The 23,416-nt window shown below is 53.4% G+C and overlaps 1 protein-coding gene across 3 annotated transcripts; it reads right to left on the reverse strand.

The window, feature by feature from the left end:
- Positions 1–2,085: 2,085 nt before the first annotated feature.
- Positions 2,086–23,416, reverse strand: Cbfa2t3 (CBFA2/RUNX1 partner transcriptional co-repressor 3). Of its 3 annotated transcripts, none has more exons than XM_036188522.1 (11): positions 23,144–23,416; positions 20,550–20,627; positions 16,318–16,559; positions 16,029–16,118; positions 10,775–10,956; positions 9,969–10,198; positions 7,714–7,799; positions 6,680–6,878; positions 6,104–6,172; positions 4,761–4,951; positions 2,086–3,068 (listed from the first exon to the last, which is right to left on the reverse strand). In XM_036188522.1, exons 1-11 carry the CDS (start codon positions 23,262–23,264, stop codon positions 2,799–2,801), a joined length of 1,758 nt encoding a protein of 585 aa, XP_036044415.1. In that variant the 5' UTR covers positions 23,265–23,416; the 3' UTR covers positions 2,086–2,798. The 3 variants fall into 3 exon arrangements, with proteins under 3 accessions (XP_036044415.1, XP_036044414.1, XP_036044416.1); XM_036188521.1 differs by lacking the exon at positions 23,144–23,416 and adding an exon at positions 21,641–21,810; XM_036188523.1 differs by lacking the exon at positions 20,550–20,627.

Genomic DNA, 23,416 nt, shown 5'->3' on the forward strand with positions numbered 1-23,416 from the left:
CCCTGTCTCAAAAAACCAAAACCAAAACCAAAACCAAAAAAGGTAGATGAGGGTGGTACAGGTAGGGCAGGGTGTAAGTGAAGCTAAAGCGAACTGGGTCTTCAGGTAAGGGACCCTCTGTGAGCTCCCTCAGAATGGCTGGACCACATAGGAGCAGGCACTCTCAAGTCCTGACACCAGGGACGTGGGTCATCAGGGAAGCCACCTCAGGATTCCTGGCCCAGACCTCTAGAGACTACAGCTCTTAAGCACAACCCAAGGGCCTAGCTTTATTTTCATCCCACAGACATGGTGCTCACCACCTCCTGCCACCCAGAGCTTTTTCCTATGAATGGCCACTGGCCTGCCCTCCTGGAAGGGCCAAGGATGCTGCATGCCACGGGATAACAGAGACAAGAAAGCACCGTGTGAGGTGCATCTAGGAATGGAATCCAGTGATGCTTCCTGTCATGGGAGGCAGGTCTCCACCAGCACACAAACTCTGTTCACAGGCAGACGCTCAGGGCAACTGGTCCTCTAGAAGGAAGGGCAGGAGGCCGCCATGTGTCCTGGCTTCTCTGAAACCCACAAAAATACATCTCTGTGGGGTTGGAGGGCTGTGGCCTCAGGAACCTTCCAGAGGATGAACTCTAACTTGGCCTTCAGAGCGAGGGTTGCTGTCAGGCTCCATTCGGGGTAGCACCAGGTTGATAGTGCCTAACAGGATCCTTCCATATAATGTTCTCTTAAAGAATGAATTTTACAGTTGTGAAGAAATACCAGCCACCAAACAAGCCCATAGGACCATAGCTCAGATTCTTTCCAAAATGCTTCCTAAATTTCACATACTTCTGTGGGTTGTCTTAATTTCTTTTTATTTGGCAAACATCTCCTCGGTACTGATGCCGTGGTTGGGACCTCTGTGGAGACTATTTACATTCACATTAACACACGCTGCACACCTTGCTCTGGGCAGGGCCCCCTGGGCCCAGGGTTCAGGAGCAATTCCCCCATATTGCACGCTAGGCCTGCAGCTTACTGCAGCCACACACATAGGTGCAGACCCGGACTGTGTCTGCTGTCTTTCTGTTTGGTACAGGCATGAGCCTCCTTCCTTCATTTCCTCCTTGAATCCTTGAAGGAGTCGAGTGGGTAGAGGGCAGGGTGGGCAAGGGCTGGAGTGCAGGTGGGCAAGCATCACCATCACTCCCAGGGCTGGAGACGAACACTGGGGTTGCAACACAGAGATATGTACAGCTGGGCTTGAGTCTTCAGGTGAGGTGAGAGTGGCTGCTGGCTTGTATGTGGTTTTTTTTTTTCCTTTTCTTTTCTGTAAAAGTTTGAAAGAAATGACGGTAGCCACAGCAAGACACTGGGGATGGGGTGGTAGGGCTGAGATGGAGGTGGGTGGGAATGGGAGCGTAGAGAGGTAGAGGAGGAAAAACCAAGAAAGCGTGATTCGCTGTCACCTTATGCTTTCAAAAGCAGTCAAGAATCAAACCGAAAGATTGTCACAGTTTCATTTAGGAATTGTGCTCTCTCTGGGAAGAACACTTTAGCACTTTTTTTTTTCACAAGTGGAAAATGAGTCATGAGAAGTCACAGAAGGTGTGAGGACAGATGGAGGTGTCTCCCTTGCACATAGGGACACACGGACATGGCCCTAGGGCACATAACGCTCAGGTTCATGCTGACTGGGGCTTCTGGATATGGTGTTGAGGGTCATGTGGCCTTGCCGCTGACCCCTTTGCGCAGCAAGGATGCTGCCCACTAGTCAAAAGGAACAAAGGGTTTCTTCTTGGCCCAACCCACCAAATCCCAGTGACCAAACACCCCCCAATAAAATCAAAACCGAAATAAACGACCAACATCCAAACAAACCCAGGAATGGAAAGACAATGAAAAAATACTTTGGCAGTGATAAAAATAAATTTTGGATTTTGATTTCTTGAGTTTGCTTTTTGGATTTCCTTTGGAGCGAGGTGTGTCTGGCATCCTTGGCTGGCTAGCTGGCAAGGTAGTTTATAGGTATGTTTCCTTTGCTTAAAAAAAAAAAAAAAAAAAACTTTTTGGATTTTTTTTTTCACTTAAAGCCAAAGAGTTTGACATTAAAGAAAAAATAAAATAAAACCTGAAACCAAAAAATGCTTCTTGAGTTGGAAATCGGAATTGTTCTCAGCATCTCTGCTGTGTGCGCCGATCCCCTGGGGTTGGCTGGGTGAGGCAGCAACTCGTTTAGGAAATCACAGTCTCTTCCCTTTCTAACAAGGAATGGGGAGAACCCCACAGTTCTTTGTCCATTTCTAAGTAGCTTGTTTGCCAACAAAACAAAATCTCCAAAAGTTCTTCACTGAAAAGAAAAGCCACCGATTCGGTTTCTCTGATTCCAGAGAAAGCATGTGGACTTTACAAAGACAAGAGAGGGTCAGAGACACAGGGAGAGTCGGGGCAGGGGAACAGGGGGAGACCAAGACATCGAGAAACACAGAGGCAGACACAGAAAGAGAGACAGGAACAGAGAGACAGACACAGGGGGCAGACAGTGGCAGAGCCGGCCATACTCTGCTGGTGCCACTGTCTGCAGCTCCGCAGTGATTTCTGAGGATGCTTGTGAAGAGAGGCTGTAGGAGGTCCTGGCAAGACCTTGTCAGGTAGCTGAGGCTGCATGGATGCAGTTTCGTTGGATCTGTGTTTTCTTTTGGAGAGAAGCAGTAGCAGCAGTGACTCCACCTGGCCAGCTCCAGGCAGCTGGTGGGCCAAGGTGGGGCCAGGAGGTTGGCAGGGCATGGCGTCCATGGGCTGGGCGTCAGATCTGGAGGTCAGCGGGGCACAGCAGCATCCAGTGGGCCTGGTGGGCCCGGAGAGCAGGGGCGAGAAGGCCCTGCTGAGCCGGCTTCACTGGGGCTGGCAGTGGCATCAGGCTGTCCAGGCAGTGGGTCAGCCACTGCTGCTGCGGGGCCCTGCAGACTCTGGCCGCAAACATGATGGTGCTTCTCCCAGTCCTTATGCTGACAGAAGGACCCGCAGTAGCGTGCTGCATTGCAACCACTACAAGTCTCACTGGCCTTGCGCCCGCAGTTCCAGCAGCTCTGGATGTGGAGGAGGGCAAAGGTCAGAATGGGACAGAATGCACATGCCCAGATAACCTGCCCACTGCTGAAAAGGAGTGTGTGTGTGTGTGTGTGTGTGTGTGTGTGTGTGTGTGTGTGTGTGTTTTGCAGGGGAGAGCTGTGCATCCACACCTAGCTGCTAAAACCCAGTTAGGGTTTCACCCAGGAAGAAGAAAGAACTCTAGAGCCCCTGGAGGCAACTGAGCTGTCAAACGCTCACTGAGCTCTTGGGAGGAAAGGTACTCATCGACCAGGATTCCCTTTTCTGACTGTATTTCCCTCAGGGGATGGCTGGAGATTCCTGTAAGGTGGCTGAGCTGTGGGACTGGGAGGCTGCCCCTGCTTCAGGAATCAAAGCCTACTTCTTGTCTCTATTTGGCTTCTAAAATCTCTGGCCTCACCCCTGCCTGCTGTTCCTCAGTGTATGCTGCTCCACCCAGGAGGGCCTTGCTGGACTCTTGGTCAGGATGGCTCTGATACTTGATGGCTCCCCTTCCCCAGATCTGCTTGGATGTCACATCTAGTGATGTACTTCCCAAACTATCCCCACCTCCAAATACCCAACACTCTAGTTGGCTCTTTGCCTGTCTCATGACAGCTCTGAGATGCTGTGTGCATATGCATGTGTGCATGACCACATGAGTGTGTGGGTACATATATATGTGTGTGTATGGAGGCCTGAGGACAATCTCTGCTATTATTTCTGAATCCTGTCCACATTATTTTAAGATAGGGTCTCTCATTGGCTAAGAGCAGTGGTTCTCAACCTGTGGGTCTTGACTCCTTTGGGGGTTAAATGACCCTTTCACAGGGGTTGCCTAAAACCATGGGAAAACACATATTTACATATGATTCATAACAGTAGCAAAATTACAGTTATGAAGTAACAATGAAAATAATTTCATGGTTGGGGGTCACCACAGCATGAGGAACTGTATTAAAGGGTCTCAGCACAAGGAAGGTTGAGAGCCACTGACTTAGAGCTCACCAGTTAGGCTAAGATGGTGGCCCAGTGAGCCCCAGGATCCTCCTGGCTTTGTCTCTCCAGTGTTGGAGATCTGGCCCTTCCTAAGGGGCAGCCCATGAATGACTTTCCCAGAAGGGCTTTTCCTCTCTTCCTGATGTCCTGCCAACCAAACTCGTGGAGCAGAGCAAACAGTCTTCAGAAAGTCTTCCTGTGCCCACCCTGCTGGATGCAGCACAGTGCCCAGACATCCAGGCACACAAGGTCATAGCTCTCATGGATTTCTCCTTCCTGTTCCTTGAGCTGCCAGAAGCTGAGGGAGGCCCCAGGGTCCTGAAAAGTCTCCTTAAACCTCTTGCTTTCACAAGTTAAAGAGCAGAGGGTTTGATATCGACAGGCTTCAATGGAATATGGGCCCTAACATGTGCCAGGCCCCCCAGACAAGCCATTACTCTCCGGACCTTCAATTACTGCTACTTGCAGGTTGGGAAGGCCCGAGAGACACCCCACCAGTCCTCATGGGTCTCTGTATTTACTGACAAGCAGTGCTGAACAGACTGCATGGTTGCTTATGCCACCAGTGACAGCAAAGAGCTCATTGGCCTAGAGGTTGCACAGGTGTGGTGTTCTAACGGGGTCTGGTCAGCCCTCAGAACACGGTGCACCTGGAGGCAGCAGTGGGGTGTAGAGGTGGCCAGTGGCCCTACCTCGCTGGAGTCCTCTTGCTGGTTGATGACAGTGAGGGCATCCTCTGAGGCCTGCCGCTTGGCCTCAGCCAGGGCTCGCTCCATCTTGGCACGCTCTGTGGTGATGAGTTCATGGGCTTTGCGCTCTGCATCAGACACAGCTTTCTGTAGCTCTGACATTGCCTGGCGCTTCACCTCATTCACGGCTTCTTCTGTAAAGCACAGAGGTGGGCTGGTGGTCACCCTGGCCAGTAATCACCCAGGCTAGCTTACCTAGGGTTCTGGACCCTCCATACTCACAACTTGGGTAGGAGCCTAAATACAGTTGTATGCATACATGCCTACCATACACTGCATGTGTGCACACAAAGGCACATGCCAAGGATCCCATACCTTTGCTGACAGGTTTGTGGATGAAGTGTTTAATTATTCTTTATCAATAAAAAATCGGGAATCATGTATCAGAGTAAGAACCTGATTGACCAGAGAAGTGGTGAAGTGACCAGTGACCTCCTCTTTCTCTTCTTCCTCGATCCAAAAAGCTCAGCATCTTCCTAAGCCCCTCTGTGTCTCTTTATACGTCCTGGGTCCTCCAAAACCTCTATGGCTAATTTTGGTCAGCTGGTAGCTAGCTCTACCCTCTGACTTAAGGTAAACTTTATTGGCAGTCTCAGGAGTGTCAGAGTATGATCAAAACATCCCACATGTGGATGAATATGTAAGTCCTGGGCACACGTGTGCAACCCTGGTCAAGAGGAATAGAGTCATGAGTAAACTTTCTGAAGCTCAACCTCCACCTGCAAGTGTCAATGGTCCTCACTCTGGTGTGCATCTTCAGGGGGTAAGGTCTAGTCCCCGCCCCACAGTATGATCCAGCAGGTTCTGGGGAGTGCCCAGGATTCTGTTCTAACAGACTTCAGGCAAGTGACTGCCTTAAGGACAACAAGTCTGCTCCTTGGCTTTGCTTAGGCCTATCCAAGGGAGTCAGAAGGGACTATGTGAACTCTGGCTGTAATTCTGGCTGTAATTTATGTATATTCTCATTCTCTCTCTTCTCTCTTCTCTCTCTCTCTCTCTCTGTTTATGCATTTTGTGCACACTCCTGTGTGTGGCCCAATGTGTAAATCCTCAAACTTGCTGCACGTGGAGACACTTTTTTTTTTTTGTTTGTTTTTTGAGACAGGGTTTCTCTGTGTAGCTTTGCACCTTTCCTGGAACTCGCTTTGGAGACCAGGCTGGCCTAGAACTCACAGAGATCCGACTGTCTCTGCCTCCTGAGTGCTGGGATTAAAGGCGTGTACCACCACTGGCCAGTGACACTTCTTATAGTTGTCCCCAGGGTCTGTCCCTATAGCCTTACTCACCAGCCTTCCTCCAGATCTCCTCAGGCATATAGCCAGAGAGGGTCCTGGGCATGAAATCCCGGTGAACATCTGAAACAAAGGGATGGGGGTACAGTGTCATACACAAGCTGGGGTCATCAGTTGCCTTTTTCCACACTGGGTTCCCTTCCACTCTGGCCAGGGCTCAAAGGCAAGGAATATTTTTTCCTGGGACATAGGACATCACATGCCACCAGGGAGTCAGGGGGATTGGGGCAGCATGCTCTATAGCCAGTGGATATGGATTCAGGCAGGGAGCTGGGCATGTCCTAGGCCTCCCCTAGTTTCTGTGGTCACCACTGTGGTGGATGGGTAAATAGAAGCCTCTAAGTGCCACCTCCTAAGCTTGGCCTGTATCTACTGGGTCCTGGGAGATCCAAGCTTCCCAGGTGCATACTTCTGCAAGTGAAAAGGGCCCCCTTTTCTAAGTGACGCTCTCTGTTTAAGTAAGGCCTGACTATTGGCTAGCTTTCTGGGGAATTAGTGGCATCCTACAGAGACTGTGTAGGGCTAGCAACCCCTCACTACAGGTCTTCTGTGTTCTTCCTTGGTACACACCTAGTTGAGACCCCTCAGGGCCACTGCAGCTGTTGAGGGGCCGGGCAGAGGTGGGGGTAGGGCCCTTCTTTCCTTCCTCAGAATCACTGTAGCACCGGATCCAGTGGTTGAGTTCTTCACGGTCAGCCTCCTGGCACCGCCGCAGAACAGTGAGGGATCGCCGTGTTTTCTCCACCATATCCATGATGCAGTTCAGGAGCTGCAGGTGGGTGGCAGGGCCTTCAGTACGTTGGAACCGGGGTTGTGGCCAGATCTGGCCATCCAACATGGAGGGGGTGGTCAGGGAGCCAGCACATCATCCCTGAAGGCAGGGCACAGAAATCTACCTTGGCTCCCCACAAACAAGTGAAACGGTTCCCAGTGCCTATGGGCACCCAACTTGAATGGGAACTTCTTTGGATTCAGGGTACAGGCTTAGGATCTTTCCTTTGAAACTCAGAGCAATCTGCCTTGGGAACATTCCCAAGAAAGAAGCAGGTAAGGGACCCACACTTCAGAGTGCATGGTGGTGAGAGGAACAGAGCTCCTAGGAACATCAGAACATGGTCAGTGGCCTGACCAGAGGCTCAGGCACCTACCACAAAGATAGACAACACCACAGGGGCTCTACTCTGCAAGAGCGTCTGACCACTAGGCAGTGGTGGAGCACGCCTTTAACCTCAGCACTTGGGAGGCAGAGCTAGGAGGATCTCTGTGAGTCTGAGGCCAGCCTGGTCTACAGGATAGGCTCCAAAGCTACACAGAGAAACCCTGTCTTTAAAAGAGTCTGTGAGCAGGAAATAGTGGAGGAAGAAGGGCCTGTCTGCGTGGTTCAGCATCCTTGTCTCTCTCACAGAGTCCTGATAGGTCAACAATAGACAATGATGTTTACATAAAGGGACAGGCAGACAGTAGGCCCTCAGCTAGGTCCTGCCAGGAGATGCTGAACCTAGAGCAGCCCAAACTCAGTGTTGCTCCCCACCCCAGCCTGAGGCTCCAGAGTCGTGCAGACATGCTGGGAGTCACAGAGGCCCAAACTCCACCTGCACACTCACACTGTTGAGGTGTCTCCACTCTTCTGCCCACTCACGTTCTGTGAGCCTGTGGTCAATCACTTCTTCTTGTCGAGACCCAGGCATGGCTGCACAAAGGGCAATGCACATTTAGGCCCCCATGCGTATGCCAAACCCCACCCTTGCCCATAACTAAGCCCTGACTTGGATCTACTCCTAGGCGCCTCCTACTTCCTAAGGACCATTCCTACCTCAGGGGTTAAACTCTCGTCATCCCTGGTTCTGCCTTGGCCACTCATCCCTCCCTACCAGCCTTCCAATCCAGCTCCTCTTGCTTTTCTCTGCCCATTTCTGATAGGCAGCTCCAGATCCACTTTAAGGGTCTGTCTTATCATGGTCCAGAAACCTCAGGGCCTCTGTGCAGCTGCTCATCTTATGTGTGTTTATGACTTCCTCTCAAATAGCTGTACTCCTATGCATTCCTCAAAGTCCAGGCCACAGGGCCCCTCTACAGCTGCAGAGTCTTTGGAATTCTTCAGGCCATGTGTCTCTTGTCTCTAGGTACATGACTTCCCTGTTTATTCTCTACCCCCAGACTGTCAGCTCCATGGAGAAAGATGGTGTGTTGTGTTTACCTCTGTGTCCCCAGGCTGAACTCTGCCCTGGGTGTTTACCAGCCCTGAGTGTGGTCTTGGGATCAGATCTACTGGCAGCAGGGTCAGACAAAGTAGCAAGCCAGGATGGCTCATTCCACATGGGATCCTGGGGCCCTTATCTTGCCACTCCCTGCCTCAGTTTCCTGATCCTGCCTAGTTCTTAACATAGTGAGAAGTAAGAAAGAAGATCCCAAGCTGACCTGGTAAGCCTGAGGAGGTATCCTCAAGCAGGGCTTGGTGCTAAGCACTGTGCCCTTCTTTCTGCCCTGACCTTGGAGGGAAGGTCTCTTTCCCATGTAACAGATGAGCATACTGAGGCTGGTGAGGATCATGTCTGTCCACAGTGTATGGGGGAGGCAGTGTATGATGTAAGGCCAGCCTGCATCCCTGACGTCGGGGATGGCCAAATGGGGTGGGGCAGGGTGTGGGGTGCCACTGGACGTGAGGGACATGATGGTCCTCTCTTGGTTTTCCTGCAATGTCAAATACTTCCAGTGTGGTAACTGAGGCTGTGCAGTGAGCTGGTGTCAACGCAGGCTTCCTGGGGGCAAAGCTTCTCTTTAAAGCTGCCATCAGTGCCTAAGGACCTCTTAGTACCCTAACCTGACATGCCTTCCTTGAGTTGCAGAAGGGCAGGGAGTGGCCACAGCCGTCATCCAGCACTCTCTCTGGCTGCCCACAAGGGGCCTGTGCCAACGCCCCAACTAAAATAGAGGCTGAGATCCGTGCGACAGCTGGCGTTTATTTTTGCATTAGCAAAAGCGAGTGGGAATTAGCACCTGCCTGACCCGGCTGTGGTGAGCCAGACACTGTCACCTGCTGCCTAGGTCCAGGCCCTGGAAGCTTCCACAGTATGTGGGGGGTAGGGAGAGGCCTCTGCTGACCCTGGTCTGGGACCCTATAGGTGTCCTGCATGACCCTGGACGGTCATCTCTAGCATTCCTTTCCAACACACTGGGGTGTAGCGGGGTTGGGCTAGGCAGGTGTTGCTGTGACCATCCATGGCTGTCCCACTTGTATTCTTTGAGCCTCAGTTTCCTTTGAGGTGTGGGGTACAGGCTGAGAAATGCCAGAGTGCGTGTGCTCTGTGTCAGCTGCTGTCCCTGTCATCAGCAACTGGGCTTTGGAGGGCACTGTGTGCCAGGTGCTCTAGCAATGTCCCTGTCCTCACACAACTGTTCTGACAGAGAAAGAAACTGAGGCAGAGAGGTCACATGGCCCACTTCTGGATTCAAGGAAAGCCAGGCAGACCTGCTGGTAGCCTTGCCTTCAGCTACTCTGGCTTTAGGCTGCCCAGCCCAGGAGGGTGGTAAAGGCTGCTTCCTAGGATAGGGCCCTCTGCCCTAGTGCTATTCTGTGTGTGAGAAGGGGCAAGTCAGGCTACCTGGGCACTGGGGTGGCCACTGACTCCTTATACCTGTTTCTTTACTGGATGGATACGGTAGTGATTACAGCTGCAGTGCCTTCCACTGGAGCATAGGTGCAAGCAGCTGCTGACTGAACCCTAAAAAAATGCATGTAAACCCTCTCCAATACAAGCACATGCAGGCTTATACACGTGTGCAGGCGTGCAGACACATGGGTTCACTCACTCTCTGTGTCCATACCTCAAGGAATCGATGGCACTCTCACACCGCTTACCAAGGGGCCGATGGCGCTCCCGCAGCTCTCGGGGATCAGGATGTTGGTATGAATCCCGGAAGTGGTGGGCCATGGCCATGTCCTCGAGGCGATAGTGTGGTGGCGGGGGCGGTGTAGGGTGGGGCAACCCATTGCTGGGACTGCAGCGCTGGGCTGGGCTCAGGGTGCAGGACCGCTTACTGAGGTGGTCGGGGTGCAGAGGGTCCCGGTCTGACCCATTCTCTTTGGTCCTGACCAAGAAAACAGGTGGCCAATGGATAGCAGCCCCAGTCTTGGACAGAGGGTAATAACAGAGGTGAGGAGAGATGGGGTAGAGGCAGAAACTCAGAGGAGCTCCCCTGGGTTCTGGTCCCCCACTCTGACCTCCTCAGGGACTCCTGGTGGGGAATGGAGGGAGGGAGACATCCAGGGTCCCATGGCCAGGTGTGGTCCCTACTGTGGTACAGTGGTAGGACCAGTACCTCTGTGGCCAGTCAAGGGGTCCAGTCCAACCCAGCCACCAAGGGCTCTAGGCTCCAGGTCACTCAGGGTCTTCAAACGGCACAAAGACAAATGAGTTCTGGTGGATAGACCCCCTTCCTGAGCTGCTGTTCTCCAGGGATCCCAGAGACCCCAGGTCCGTCGCTCAATAGGGCAGCGTATGCTGCAGAACCCAATGTCGCCAGCCCACCAGCTGGCAGTATTAGCAGCTCTTGATCAGTCCTGCTGTAGACAACAGACTGGAGCAGCTGTCTGGCAGAGGCAGATGGGCGGGAAGAGGCCGCCTTGGGTCAGCCCTGTCCTGGGAATCTGTGAAAGGCTGTTACCTATCAGGTGCCCTCCTCTTGCCGTTCTCATTGACTTCCAGCAGGAGCTCAGAAGAGTCGACAGGGGAGGTGGCACTGGCATCCAGCAGGAGTTGCTCATGCTGGGCCAGGTACTGGGCAGGCGTCTGCTTGGCCAGGCGGGCACAGTGCAGGAGCTCTCGCTGCAGCAGTGGAAGGTTGGCCTGTAGGCAGGACAGGGGCTTTAGGCACAGTTCCCTGTCAGCTGGTATGCAAGCCCACATAACCTGTTGAGACCAGTAGACAGCCCAGGGCTGCCTGTGTGTGACTCAGGACTCCGGGTCCCTCAGGTTCCTTTCCTTCCCATAGCACTGTGGGAAGTGATCCTGCTGGTCACAGAGCATTATATGGCCTTTCTACATCACCGTGCTTCCTCCCAGAGTCTGCAGCCAAGATTCCCTACCTGCATCCTGCCTAAGCAGGCACCATACCGTCCTTTGCACAGAAAAGGAAAGCAAGGTTCAGAGAGAGCAGGCAAGCAAACACACACACACACACACACACACACACACACACACACACACACACACACACACACACACACACACATGGGGTGGTGGTAAACAGAGATGTTGCCAAGAGAACCCGACACTGATGCAGAGTCCCTGCTCTGGCCCCCAAAATGCACTGGCCAGGATCCCCACAGAAGTATCTCTTCTCTTCCCACTGCCTCCCACTCTCCAGCCTCAGCCCAGAACAAAGCTTACAGCAGGACCTCAGACATCAGTGTATGCTTTCTGCAGCTACGCAGCTCTGAGCACATGGGGAATATGACCTGCATGAACCCCAGTCTCAGTCATGACATCACAGCTCGAGTCTACATTCGCAGATGAGGCCACCAGAGGTCACAGACTCCACCTCTAAACCTATGAACTTCACCCTAGTGCTGGACCAGGGTCTCCAGGAACTGCTGGTGGTCAGCCTTTCCAGAGCTGCTGTGGGTAGGGTGGCAGGCTGGCCCTGAGCATGCTGGAGGGGGGCCCAGTGGCAGGCTCTTGGGAGAGCCAGCAGTTCTAAGTATTTGTAAATCAACACAATCTACAACTTTCCCATGCGTTTCAAAGCTGCCAGGGCAGCCTTCTCCAGCCTTGCCTCCTCAGCCCCTGTTGGCGCATCCACCCAGCCCGTCAGGCAGCCGATGCATTTTTGTTGCGCTGTATCGCTGCCAAGCCTGTTTTTCTGTTTGGATAGCTGAACGGGGGCCAGCTCACCATCTGCCGACCACGTCAGAAGCATGAGCTGGGATGAGGTCCTGGGAGGTCTCAGTAGCCCAGAGTCTCCTCCCTCACCAGTCCCCCACCTACCCTGTCCTCTCCTTGGCCAGCATGATGGGGCGGGGGCTAGGCATGAGCACCATCTGGTTGCTGTTAGGGTGGGGAAACATCTGGGGTCCTGGCCAGCTGGGGCCAGCTGGGAGCTGGAGTCTCGGGTGGGGCAGCTTCTGAAAAGCCCCACTGTCCAGCTACATGAAGGCGGGAGCAGAACAGAGTGGAGGAGACCCTAGGTATCAGGTAGTCTAGCTGTACCATTCAGATACACAGCAGTCCTTGGCTAGGGGTACAGGACCACTGCTCACCCAGAAAGAACAAGTCCCCATTTTTCTTCAGAAGTCCCAGGCATCATTCAGAGGACAGACTAAGCTGGTCACAGGGCACCCTGGGCCCCAACTTCATTTGGCATAGAGATTTTGATGTCCAGAAAATCTAAACCATCTTTCTCAATGGGCCTCTGGCAGAGGATACATAGTGCACATACAGCCACCATGGTGACGGCTAAGCCATGAGTCTTTTTTATGCCTGGTTCTGCAGAGCCCACCCACCACAGGTCGTCCAATCAAAGACTTGGCGGACCACTCACCCTGGTTGGCCTACTGAGGAGATGTGTGACCTTGGGACGACACACAGCTGCCTCCTGCCTCATCTGTAAACCAGAGCTCTGGAAGCCCTGACGCGATAGGCTCCAGTGAGCCCCACGTGAATTAATTCAGTTCTTCCTATCACCTGTGTGGCAGGCAGTTCTATCTTGCCTAGGAAAGGACCCAAGGGGGCCCTGCAGTGGGAGCCAAGTTCTGCCCAGCCACACCTTCAGAACGGTTTCTTCTCAGAATGGCATGCCCAGAAGGTCCATGACTATTCAGGAAGGTGCTATGCTGATTCTCTGACCACCCAGAGGGGACCCTATCCAGCAAGGGCAGTGAGGCACCTGGAGCTGCCTGAGCTCTTCCTCAGGCTGCCTTGTTTCTAGACAACGGGGGCTGGCCTGCTACCATGCTGTACCAGCAAAGTAGTTATGCCCTTTGATTGGGCAGAGGGGGCCAGTGCTCTTGTCTTGCCAACAAGGTTAGAAAGACTGGCTGTAACCTCGTATTTTTAGGTTTTATCTTTGGCTCTTACTGCCCCTCCATCCCAGGAGCCCTGTATCATGGAGACAGATGTACCACCAATGTTCTTAACAGTGAGACACAGAGGTCCTGGGTGAGCTATGAGGTGGGCAGAGAGAAATGGAAATGGAGAGGGTCCCTTGACAAAGCAGTTCTGGGCAAGGTGTTCCACCCAGTGCTTGCTTTGGGTGATGCCAACTAGGTTAGGTAGGAAGAGTACTGAGGATAGAGACTATGGGCAGTGGAAGCTGGGATATTTCAGGCATAAACAGGGTGGCCAATGCTACCAAGCATCTGCTGCAAACATTGGCTCTGACAAAATAAGCAGGCGCATGGCATCCCAAAGACAGGCGGTGGCAGAGTCAGCAGTATGTGGAGGGTGAGGAGCATGAGGGCCTCCAACGCACTGCCAATGACTGCCAGGTGGGCCCACGTGCTGGCACCCATGGCTGCTCTGTTGCTACCAGCTCCAGTGTGAGCCCAGCAAGGTGTGGGTGGGAGGGAGGAGGGGAATGGATGTGGGGTGTCATGTGGGGTCCCCCTGGGAGATGCCAAAGGAATGAGGCTGGTAGGACACATACTATGGATTCTGTGGGGACCTTGACCTTTATAGACCCAAGCACAAATACAGGCTTGGGTCTGTACCAGCAGGAAAAGTGAGGGCTTCTGTTTCCCTGCTTCCTAACTTGACAGTGTCAGGGCCTATGTGTCCCCCTCCAGGGGTTCAAGAGGGCATCTAGGCAGAGATCTTAAAATCTGTTCTTGGTCTAAATTAGGCAATTAAAAACCTTACTGATGTAGCTGCCCTGAGACAAGGGAGGACTCCAGCTACAGAGGCTGAGTACATAGGAGTGGGCAGCCCAGTAACTGCTAGGTAGCTTGGTGGGGGATCCTATCTTAGAGCTTACTGCTTCTATGGTCTGACCTCGAACTTTGACTAAACAGCATGGCCGGCCGGGAGATGGTGGCTCCTGCCTTTAATCCCAGCACTCTAGATGCAGAGACAGGCGGATCTCTGTGAGTTTGAGGCCAGCCTGGTCTACAGAGTGAGTTTCAGGAAAGCCAGGGCTACTCAGAGAAACCCTGTCTCAAAAACAAACAAACAAACAACAACAAAGAAGAGCACAGACATGCAGGGAGCATAGCCTGGGATCCCAGCTGTAAGTGGAGGTGGGTGCCCTAAGGTGTGGGCATGCCAGCATCTCCCTGAGAGGTCTAAGCAGAAAGAGATCATATGGCCGATGGAAGCATGCCATCCTCACTCCTCTCAGAGTGAAGGGCTGCAGTGAGTCACAGGTTACAGGCCCTGCATGAGGACCTGTGTGTGTGTGTGTGTGTGTGTGTGTGTGTGTGTGTGTGGTGTGTGGTGTGTGTGTGTGTGTGTGTGTGTGTGTGTGTGTGGTGTGTGTGTGTGGTGTGTGTGTGTGTGGTATGTGGTGTGTGGTGTGTGGTGTGTGTGTGTGTGTGTGTGTGTGTGTGTGTGTGGTGTGTGTGTGTGGTGTGTGTGTGTGTGGTGTGTATGTGTGTGGTGTGTGGTGTGTGGTGTGTGGTGTGTGTGTGTGTGTGTGTGTGTGTGTGGTGTGTGTGTGTGTGTGTGTGTGTGTGTGTGTGTGGTGTGTGTGTGTGTGGTGTGTGGTGTGTGGTGTGTGGTGTGTGGTGTGTGTGTGTGTGTGTGTGTGTGTGTGTGTGTAGAGGACCAGATTTTAAAATCCAGGTCTTGCCAGGTGGCAATGGCACATGCCTTTAATCCCAGCACTCGGGAGGCAGAGTCAGGAGGATCTCTGTAAGTTCGAGGCCAGCCTGGTCTACAGAGCGAGATCCAGGACAGGCACCAAAACTACACAGAGAAACCCTGTCTTGAAAAAAAAATCTGGCATCTCACTAAGCCTGGTAGTGCACACCTGCAATCCCAACTACTGGATGCTGAGGCAGGAGGATAAAGAGTTCAAGGCCAGCCTAGGAAACTTAGTGAGACCCTGTCTCAAAGTTAGAAAGGACTAGAACTATAGCTCAGCAGTAGAACACTTGCATGTACAAGACTCTGTTCATCTCCAGCACTGAAAACAACATGACCCCCAAACCCAACCAAACAAAAACCAACCCACCCCACCCCAAAACAAATGCAGCTTCTCATCTGAGGGTCCAGGCTGGGGTGAGGAATCTGCCTTGCTAGGAGCCTCTGGTTACTCTGCCAAAGGGACCCAGTGCGGTGTCACCACCCATTCGTGTGGCCCCAGTCCCAAGCTTGTGTCGGCGTTTAGCATAGCATCCTCCATCTGACTGCCCCGTCGCCCTGCTGTCCAATCACATGCCTACCTGTCCGTCATCACCCGGTCACTGCCCTCTGCACACCTGTCCCTGCACTTTGTTCCAGCCACATGGACAGTCGCTTTCCCTCCTTCCCCAGGGCCTTTGGATAGACCATCCCCGTTTCTTGGAGGGTGCTGCCCAAGCCTTCTCCAGCCGTCTCAGTCACCATGAAATACTCATCCTTGAGAGATCTGGGAATGTTTCCTTACTGTATGCATTTCCAAATTCTACACCTGATCGATGATAGCACTCTCTTCCCACAAAGTTATTACTTTAGGGTATTTTGCCTGCCTGTTCATGCTATCCTCTGAGCCTCAGCACAGCCCCTGGCATGGAGTGGGCAACTCAAAAATCTGCTGAGGGATAAGAATACACTGGTTTTTGTGCATTCTGACTCATGAGGTCTAGCAACTAGTTTCCAGCCCTAACTAGCCGGATCTGGTGGTCAGCACCATTTCCCTGGGCATCTGAGAATGACACTTGGTAGGGAGGGGGCTGGGGATAGGGGTCTCTTAGAGAGGCCCCAGCTAGGAAGGGTTTGGTTACCTTCAGAAAGGGGATGACGAATGGCCGCAATGGGAAGTTGGTGGCTTCTTGGAGCTTGGAATGAAATTCTTCGATCGTCAGAGTTGAGTTCTGCAGGAGAGACCACCCCATTTAAAGGTTCCCATGGACTGTCTGAACTAGCTGCCCCACTCCCACCCTGGGAAGGAGGAGGCTCTGGGTCTGGCCTGAGGGATGAGCAGAGCATAATGGAGTGGTGGACATCATGATGGAGCAGGTGGCAGAGTGGCTGTCGTGGGGAACACGGGTGCCTGATAACCTGGAGACTCACCACCAGCCCCAGCACCAGTGTGTGAACACGCTCCCCAATCTCAGGCGAGATGTCACTGCCAAACTGCTGCAGGGTGGTGAGGAAACGTTTGAGCTTGCTGAGCTGCCGTGCCCCACATGCTGGGGGCAGGTGTTGTGTGGACAGCGAGGCAGTAGATGAGGTGGCTGGGCCATTGCTGAAGCCATTGGGTGTAGACGGCGCACCATGGATGGCCGTAGGTGAGTGGCTGCTGCCGTTCATCACTGTAGGAGAAGGGGGAGCGTGAGGGCAAGGCATAACAATATACTTTATGATTGTAGGTACATATGATAGCAGTGACAGCAATGACCCAGATGACAATGGTGATGACAATGGAGTCCAGAGCAGCTGTGCCCAGTATCCTACACAGCTGCCATTCTGTCCTTGCAACCATTCTGTGCTCATGGGTGTTACACTCTTACTGATATGCAAACTGCTACTGAGGAGGTGACTCCCTTCACCCCAGACACCCCAGCCAGGAGGATGGTAGGGATCACACCCTGGAAGTAGCTGCAGAGACAGATGTTTGTGGGGCTGGCTTACACTGTCCCTGGGGGCTTACCTTGGACCTGAGGTCAAGACCTTCATACCAGCCGATATTCTAGGTCCTCCACATGCAGCAGATGCCCAGTCCACCCTACCAGACTGGCTCAGGTTTCCACTGTGAGCGAGCATGGGGGCCTCTTTACCCACGGTACGGGAAATGAGAAGTCACCCCCATTAACCCAAGAAAAGGCCAACAACTCTGCCTCTGCTGTAACAGCCTCAAGCAACACCCTCTACCCAATCTCTTTCCCACCTCTGAGCAATGCCCCAACTCTCCTTAGCTCTGAGCACTGTCCTGGGAGCCTCCCAATACTCGAGGACCCCAAACCTTTCTAAGCCTGAGTAACACCATTGCTGGCAAGTAGCCCAGTGCTTGAGCAGATGGGACTCAAGATCAGGCAGAGCAACTGAGACCCCCCAGGAGGAGTTGGTTGGGTTCTTCAGGGGATTTTGACACAGCTGATAAGCATGCTACAGGATCAAGGCTGCCAATCACTGAGCCATGGCTGACTGGATGGCCCTGCCATCAACTCAGAGTACCAGAGCCAAGGCCAGGGGCTGCCACAGAATCCTTGTCTCTCAGCCCTGAGTGACAAAGGTATGATTAGCAGACTCTGCAGACAGGTCAGAGTTCACAGGTCATGAATGCTACCTCTAGGTATGGACACATGTTCATACACCTCTGGCTCACTCAACTGTTGTTTTTGTCCATGTCTTATGCCCCCTGACCTTAGGGATGCACCACTGTCTCCTGCCTTGACCGAGTGTGCAGAAGCTAGGTTCTCAGGGCTGTGCTGACAGCGTAGGTCTGGGGTGCCCTCAAGACCACAGCTCCCAAAGCTCCTGTTACCTCATTGCACCTGTGGTGAGGCCCAGTGGGGCTGTAAGGGCCAAGGGAGAGAGGCAGCCCATTTTTCTAGACTAAAGATCTGTCCGTCCAGGCTTGCCCAGTGCAGAGACTCCAGCTGAGTGCCCCTGGGGTATCTGCTTGCTTTGGGCAATGGGTACCTTAGCAAGGCACTCTAGACTACACCTGCCTGGACATCTTGACCCAAGCCCTAGGAGAGGCCTACGGGCTGGGCATGGAAAGGTGAGGTGGGGCCTTTACCTAAGTCCCTCCTTCCTTCCCTCAAATCTCTGTGGCTGCTGTGCCTCTTGCAGGATCCTGTCACATCTCTGCTCACACACTACAGGATGGGGACCTAATCTTACTCCACCAGTCCTGGAGTTTCTGACCCCTCTGTGGGCCCCACATAGCCCTCTCTTGCTAGCTAGTGCAGTGACCAGCTCTATCTTGCCCAGAAACTGCCTGAGGCTCCAGCTCAGATAAACCGCCTGGGGCCAGGGCTGGTGGCTCCATACAAGCATGTTCTAGATCCACAAAGCAGACAGGGCCACTAAGGCCCTGGGATAAATAGTTCATGGACAGAGCCAGCTGGTGGCCCCCAACTGTCTGCTCCTAGGGCTGACCCCTACCTTCTATGTGAGTGTAAGGCAGGACCCAGCCCAGAGCTGTTATGGTGTCATGTGGGTGCGGCTGCTGCTACAGTCCCCTTGGAGAACACCCTTCCCCATTCCTCTATCCTCACCTACAGTCTGACAGTCAGTCACCTGATCCAAGGACTCTCGCAGGTCCTCAGACACCCCCATATCATAAACCCTTGAGGGTTGGGGAAGCAATGCCGGTCCAGATGTACAATGCAGGCCAGACCTAGGTCTATCTGCCAATGGTCCCAAGCCACTCAGAAGTTCTGAGGTGGGCTCCAGGATCAGAGCATAGTCATCTTCCTTGTTTCCCAAGCCATGGGCTTATGGAGCCTGCCGTATGCCACCAACTGATCTGGGAGCTCATGAGATCACAACCCTGACAGACTCTACATGTTGAGTGTTATGTGAGGTACCCCTTGACAGCTGACCCTAAGGAACAGACATTTCTGCATGTGGGGAGAGGCCCGCGCGCTCACATGCTAGCTTGGTGTTTTGAGGAGGCCACCAATCATAGAACACTCCACACACAGTTCTAAGCAGCTCCTCTGTCCTAGTAGGGGTATGCACATGGAAGCTGAAGCCTGCCCATTTGTTTCCCCAAATGATTTCAAGAGTCCATCCCAGGGCCTAGGATACACAGTCAGTTCTAGAATGGCTGTGTGTTAGTAGAAGCAGCCAGTGTAAGTCTGTGTGGGGGAGCACCCTTCTTGCTCTGGGGTGGTCAGTGATGTCTGCACACAGCATACCAACATCTCTGGGTTCTCAGCCTCTCTAACACCATCTCCAGAGGACCCCACTGGATGGACTTCCCTCTCACTAGTAAGCTCTGACAGCTACCGACGCACATGCCCCAGTCAAACCTAATGACAGCCACTTGCTGTCACCTCAACCCAACCAGGAGATGGTTTGTTGCCACGGAGACCTCACTAATAGAGGTGGACTTGTGTCCTAAGACCCAAGCATTTTATCACCAGGGCTCTTGGCCTTTTAGTAGTTTCTAAGACATGCCAATGTCCACATTATCTAGCCACCCACCACAACCAGCCTGACCTGGTCCTGTCCTCGCTGAGGCCCGCTTACCAGCCTTGCTCTGAGCGCCTGGGTCCCCCGTGGCCTGTTCGCCTCACTGCCTGTCTGTCTTCCCTCCCGCGGCTGCCGGGCAGTCTCAGCAGCTAAAGAGACGCCAAAAATAGCCCCCAGCACAAGTGTTTTCATTACCACAACAGGTGTGTTACTAAGTTAGACAGCACACGTGTCCTCGGCTGATGTTTGGGGGCACAAACTAGCACCCCATAGCTCCCCTAGCCTTGATGCTTGGGTGGGAATTGGCCTGGGGCTCACGGACCCTATTAACAGTTCTTCCAGTCCTTCTCCCTGACAAGGAGAACACCATTATCACCACAACAAGAATCAGTCAACAGTAGAGGGCCAGTCAGGCTGTGTGCCAGGCCCTAGTGTGTGGCCAAGCATGGCCCAGGATGATGGCAGCAAGAAGGACAACATAGAACATAAATAACACATGTAACCTCTTCTTCTTCTTCGAGCCCAGAAATTCCATGGCAGCTGCACACACCTGGGAGATGCAGCTAATTGGCCTAGTTAAGACTGCTGAGGCACAGTAACACCTGATGATGGGAACAAGTATTCTGAGTATCACCGGGAGCTTTGGTGGCATCATCCACCAGTGACTGATGCCCACAGGGCTTGTGATGTGGGTCAGACATGGCAATAAGGCTTTGCAGGCATGGAGCATGAATCACCTTCAGCACTCTAGACTGTGGCAGCATCTCTTTACAGGTGGGTAAGCTGAGGCACAGGCAACCATACCTGCCCATTGTTACCCTGTCAACAGTGAGAGCCAGAGTCTCTTGAAACAGTGGAGCTTGACTTGTCATTAACACATGTCCCCACTGTCTCCTCATAGTCCTGGCATCTGTTCCAGTCAGCCTGTTTGGCTGTTGGGGGGGGGGGGGATGAAGCTCAATAGGCATTCACATGCAAAGGTCCCACAGTTCCAGTACAATGGTCTTAAGGTCTGGGTCTCTAGCCCTTAGAGGGCTTGTCTCTTAAGGTGGCTCTTGTCTTTAAGGTGGCTTGAGATCCAACAAAGGGGGTGTAGAGGCAGCAAGAAGGACCCAGGAGGCCTCCTTAAAGCCCATAGTTCTTGTTATTTTACTTACAGAGACAGACCATGGACCACTTTAAGCAGCCGTGGAAACGGCCATGGGGCAGAGACGTCGCAGGTCCATCCTCGCCATCTGTAAGCAAAATAAGAAGAACACGCTGTCAGGAGGGCGCCTCAGCGGCCCGTTCCCTCCGCTGCTTAGTGGAAGTCCCAGAGACCATGCTGTTGCCACTGGGGGCCAGTCCATTCCTCTGGGCCTCAGTTTCCTCCTCTGCAAAATAACGGTTGTACTGGGTATCTGTCAGCATGAGCAGCACCTACCTCCTAAAAGCTATCCCCCCAGAAAGTGCCTGGTCACTCCCTCAACACTGTCCTTTAGCGACTTGGGGCCCAAGTTGTGTGTTTTCAGTTACTGAGATTCATTTCTGAGTTAATTTAGGTGAGGCTGTCAGTGGAGACAGGCAGCAGCTCCAGGGGTAGTGAGCCCCTGTCTCAGAAGTGCGCAAGGGCAGATGGGAGCTCAACCCATCTAGGGGTTCCCTGCCTGAGAGGAGTATTGTCTGGATCAATGCTTCTTGCACTGTCCTAGGTCTCCACACTCAGCCTCTGGCCCATCTCCCCAGCCAGAGACCAGGCTGTGCCCAGGGTGGTCACTGGGCCAGGAAAACCACAGCCCTCAAGTGGAGGTTCAAGGTCAGTCTCTTCATTTGGCTTGGAGCACTGGGTAGGAATCTGCAGCTGGCTGCAGAGGCTTTACCAGGACTGCCACCAGCCAGGTGCAGGGGTGTGGTTAGCCATGTGGATTAGGAACAAACCTGAGGTGACCTCAGGAGGCCTGAGCCTCAGACTTATGCACCAACTAGCCCCAGAGGTCTGAAGCCCCACAGACTGGAATGAAGGCTTTGTACTCTACAGACACAGCTTTGACCCCCAGGGCGGGACTGAGGGGCAGAGGGGATACAGCTCCTCCCCATGCACCACACATGCACTGGCCACCCTCACATCTGTTTACAGGCCCCATGAAAGTAAAGCCCTGAAGGGCCCAGCTGATCCCATCCTCCCTCCTAACCAGGAACATCTGGTGTCCAGGCCAGCTTTCGGGATAAGAATTGGTCCACAGGGAAATGCAGACTGGGGGAGGCGCACCCTCACGGTCGGTGACAGCTTAGAGTCCAAGATCAGCCTGTCAGCCGCTCTGTTCTTCCTTCCTGCTTGGGGTCCCCAAACATCTGGAGGACCATTGTTTCAGGAAGTGTGTCATGGCCTCTCTGCCGGGAGAGGGGGCACAGCAGCCCCGCAACAAACAATTCCTGTCCCTAGGTTAAGGCATTGGCTGGTGACATCGGCACAGTCCCACAGAGTCCCCTCTCACCCACTGGATGAGCTTTGAAGCTGCCCAGCAGCCAGAGTCTACCTGCAGTTCAGCCCAGAGGGAAGGACGGTTAGGGAAGGAGGGAAAGGTGACTATGTGCCAGCCATGTCACTATGGGAGGTAGAATGTGAGAACAGGCACAGGTACCTCTGGCCTGGAGGAGCATCTGTCCTCTGAGAACAGCAGGCTGCTAGGGGTAGAGTCCCAGCTACAAGAGGTAGAGCTAGGAGTCCCCACTCTGGTCTCACCAATCACTGGGCCCCAAGTTAATCCTGTACGAACTGGGAGCCAGACCCTCCCAAGAGACTGGAAGGTGTATATGGGCATTCAGCCATGAGACAACCTGCCATGTGCTGGGCACATTCTCAGACAGTCCTGGCTCCATGCCCCTGTACCTGGAAGCAGATGATATTAACCCCCACAGCAGGAACCTGACACCCTGTCAACAGGACAAGGCTGGCCTCAGGTTGAGCTGCTTGCTCCTCATCTCAGCCTTTCTCTAGACAGCAGGGCTTTGTTCAGAGACCTATCTTTGAAGGGCAGAGTCAGTGCTCCATGTCCACGGATGGAGAGACCAGAGGAAGCACCCATGCCCTGGAAACGAGGTGACATCAGGCTGAGGTGCTGAGACCCCTCCCTTGGAGAGGGGTATTGCTCCAGATTGAGAACTGGGGTAGGGTCCTTCAAGTACGTGTCTTTGAAGATCGCTGTGGGGGTGCCGCCAGAACACTTAGGATACACTCCCAAGCCTTTATCTTGGGGAGGGACACAAGGCATTGTTCCCTTTAGTGGCCCAACCCTAGGGGTTTCTGTCTTCCCAACTGTGCAGCACTTGCGAGTCTAAGTCACAATCTTTCAAAGGAAAGAGGCAACGATGGCAGAGAGGTACCACGACTGCTCCAGGCTCCCTGGAATCCCCTCTAAGAGTGCTGTGCTCCGGCCTCTGCCTAAGTACCCGGGGCCTTCAGACATCAGTGCTTGTAGGCTGGTACTAATGTCTGTTGACCTAGTTCATTTTCACAGCGGCTGTCAGACAGGAACCACAGCAGGCTCCCACTCTATAAATGAGGAAGCCAGGCCAGAGAGGTTAAGTCGCCAAGGCAAAGTTGCACAGTAAGTTGGAGGAGCTGGGATCTGAGCCTAAGTTAGGCTGCCAATGGGCCACAGGGCCACATTATGTTAAATGTAGAGTACAGAATTTCAAATGGCTCCACCTACTCCACACTCCCTGCTCCGGTGTGCTGCGACAGTATGGGGTGGGGGTGGGGACGACTCACGTGTGTGGGGTGTGAAGGAGGGTGGTCGTGTAGCTCCCTGGGATGCGGTGGGAGGTGGGGGTGGCATGCTGGGGGGTGTGGACCGGGGCTGTGTCTTCACTTCAGCCGGAGAGTCTGGCATTGCTGCAACCTTCTCCTTCCTGTCAGCTAAGGAAAAAGAAAGAGAAAGATGACGCAGCTGAGGGCAGAGCTGGCGAGCCAGCACCTGGGCAGGGGCCTGCGGGCTTCCACTGGCCAGGTGGGCTCCTGACTCCACCCATCCAGTGGGAGTCC

Source organism: Onychomys torridus, chromosome 5 (genome assembly GCF_903995425.1).
Source record: "Onychomys torridus chromosome 5, mOncTor1.1, whole genome shotgun sequence".
Lineage (NCBI taxonomy): Eukaryota > Metazoa > Chordata > Mammalia > Rodentia > Cricetidae > Onychomys > Onychomys torridus.

Bases quoted from the DNA above. Each gene is read 5' to 3' on its own strand.
- Cbfa2t3 (XM_036188522.1), bottom strand. From the start codon at position 23,264: ATGCCAGACTCTCCGGCTGAAGTGAAGACACAGCCCCGGTCCACACCC. The intron at 6,173-6,679 runs GTGTGTACCAAG...CCTTTGTTTCAG, and splicing joins CCCTGAGGGGTCTCAACTAG to ATGTTCACCGGGATTTCATG. The intron at 4,952-6,103 runs GTGAGTAAGGCT...TGTGCTTTACAG, and splicing joins GGAGATCTGGAGGAAGGCTG to AAGAAGCCGTGAATGAGGTG.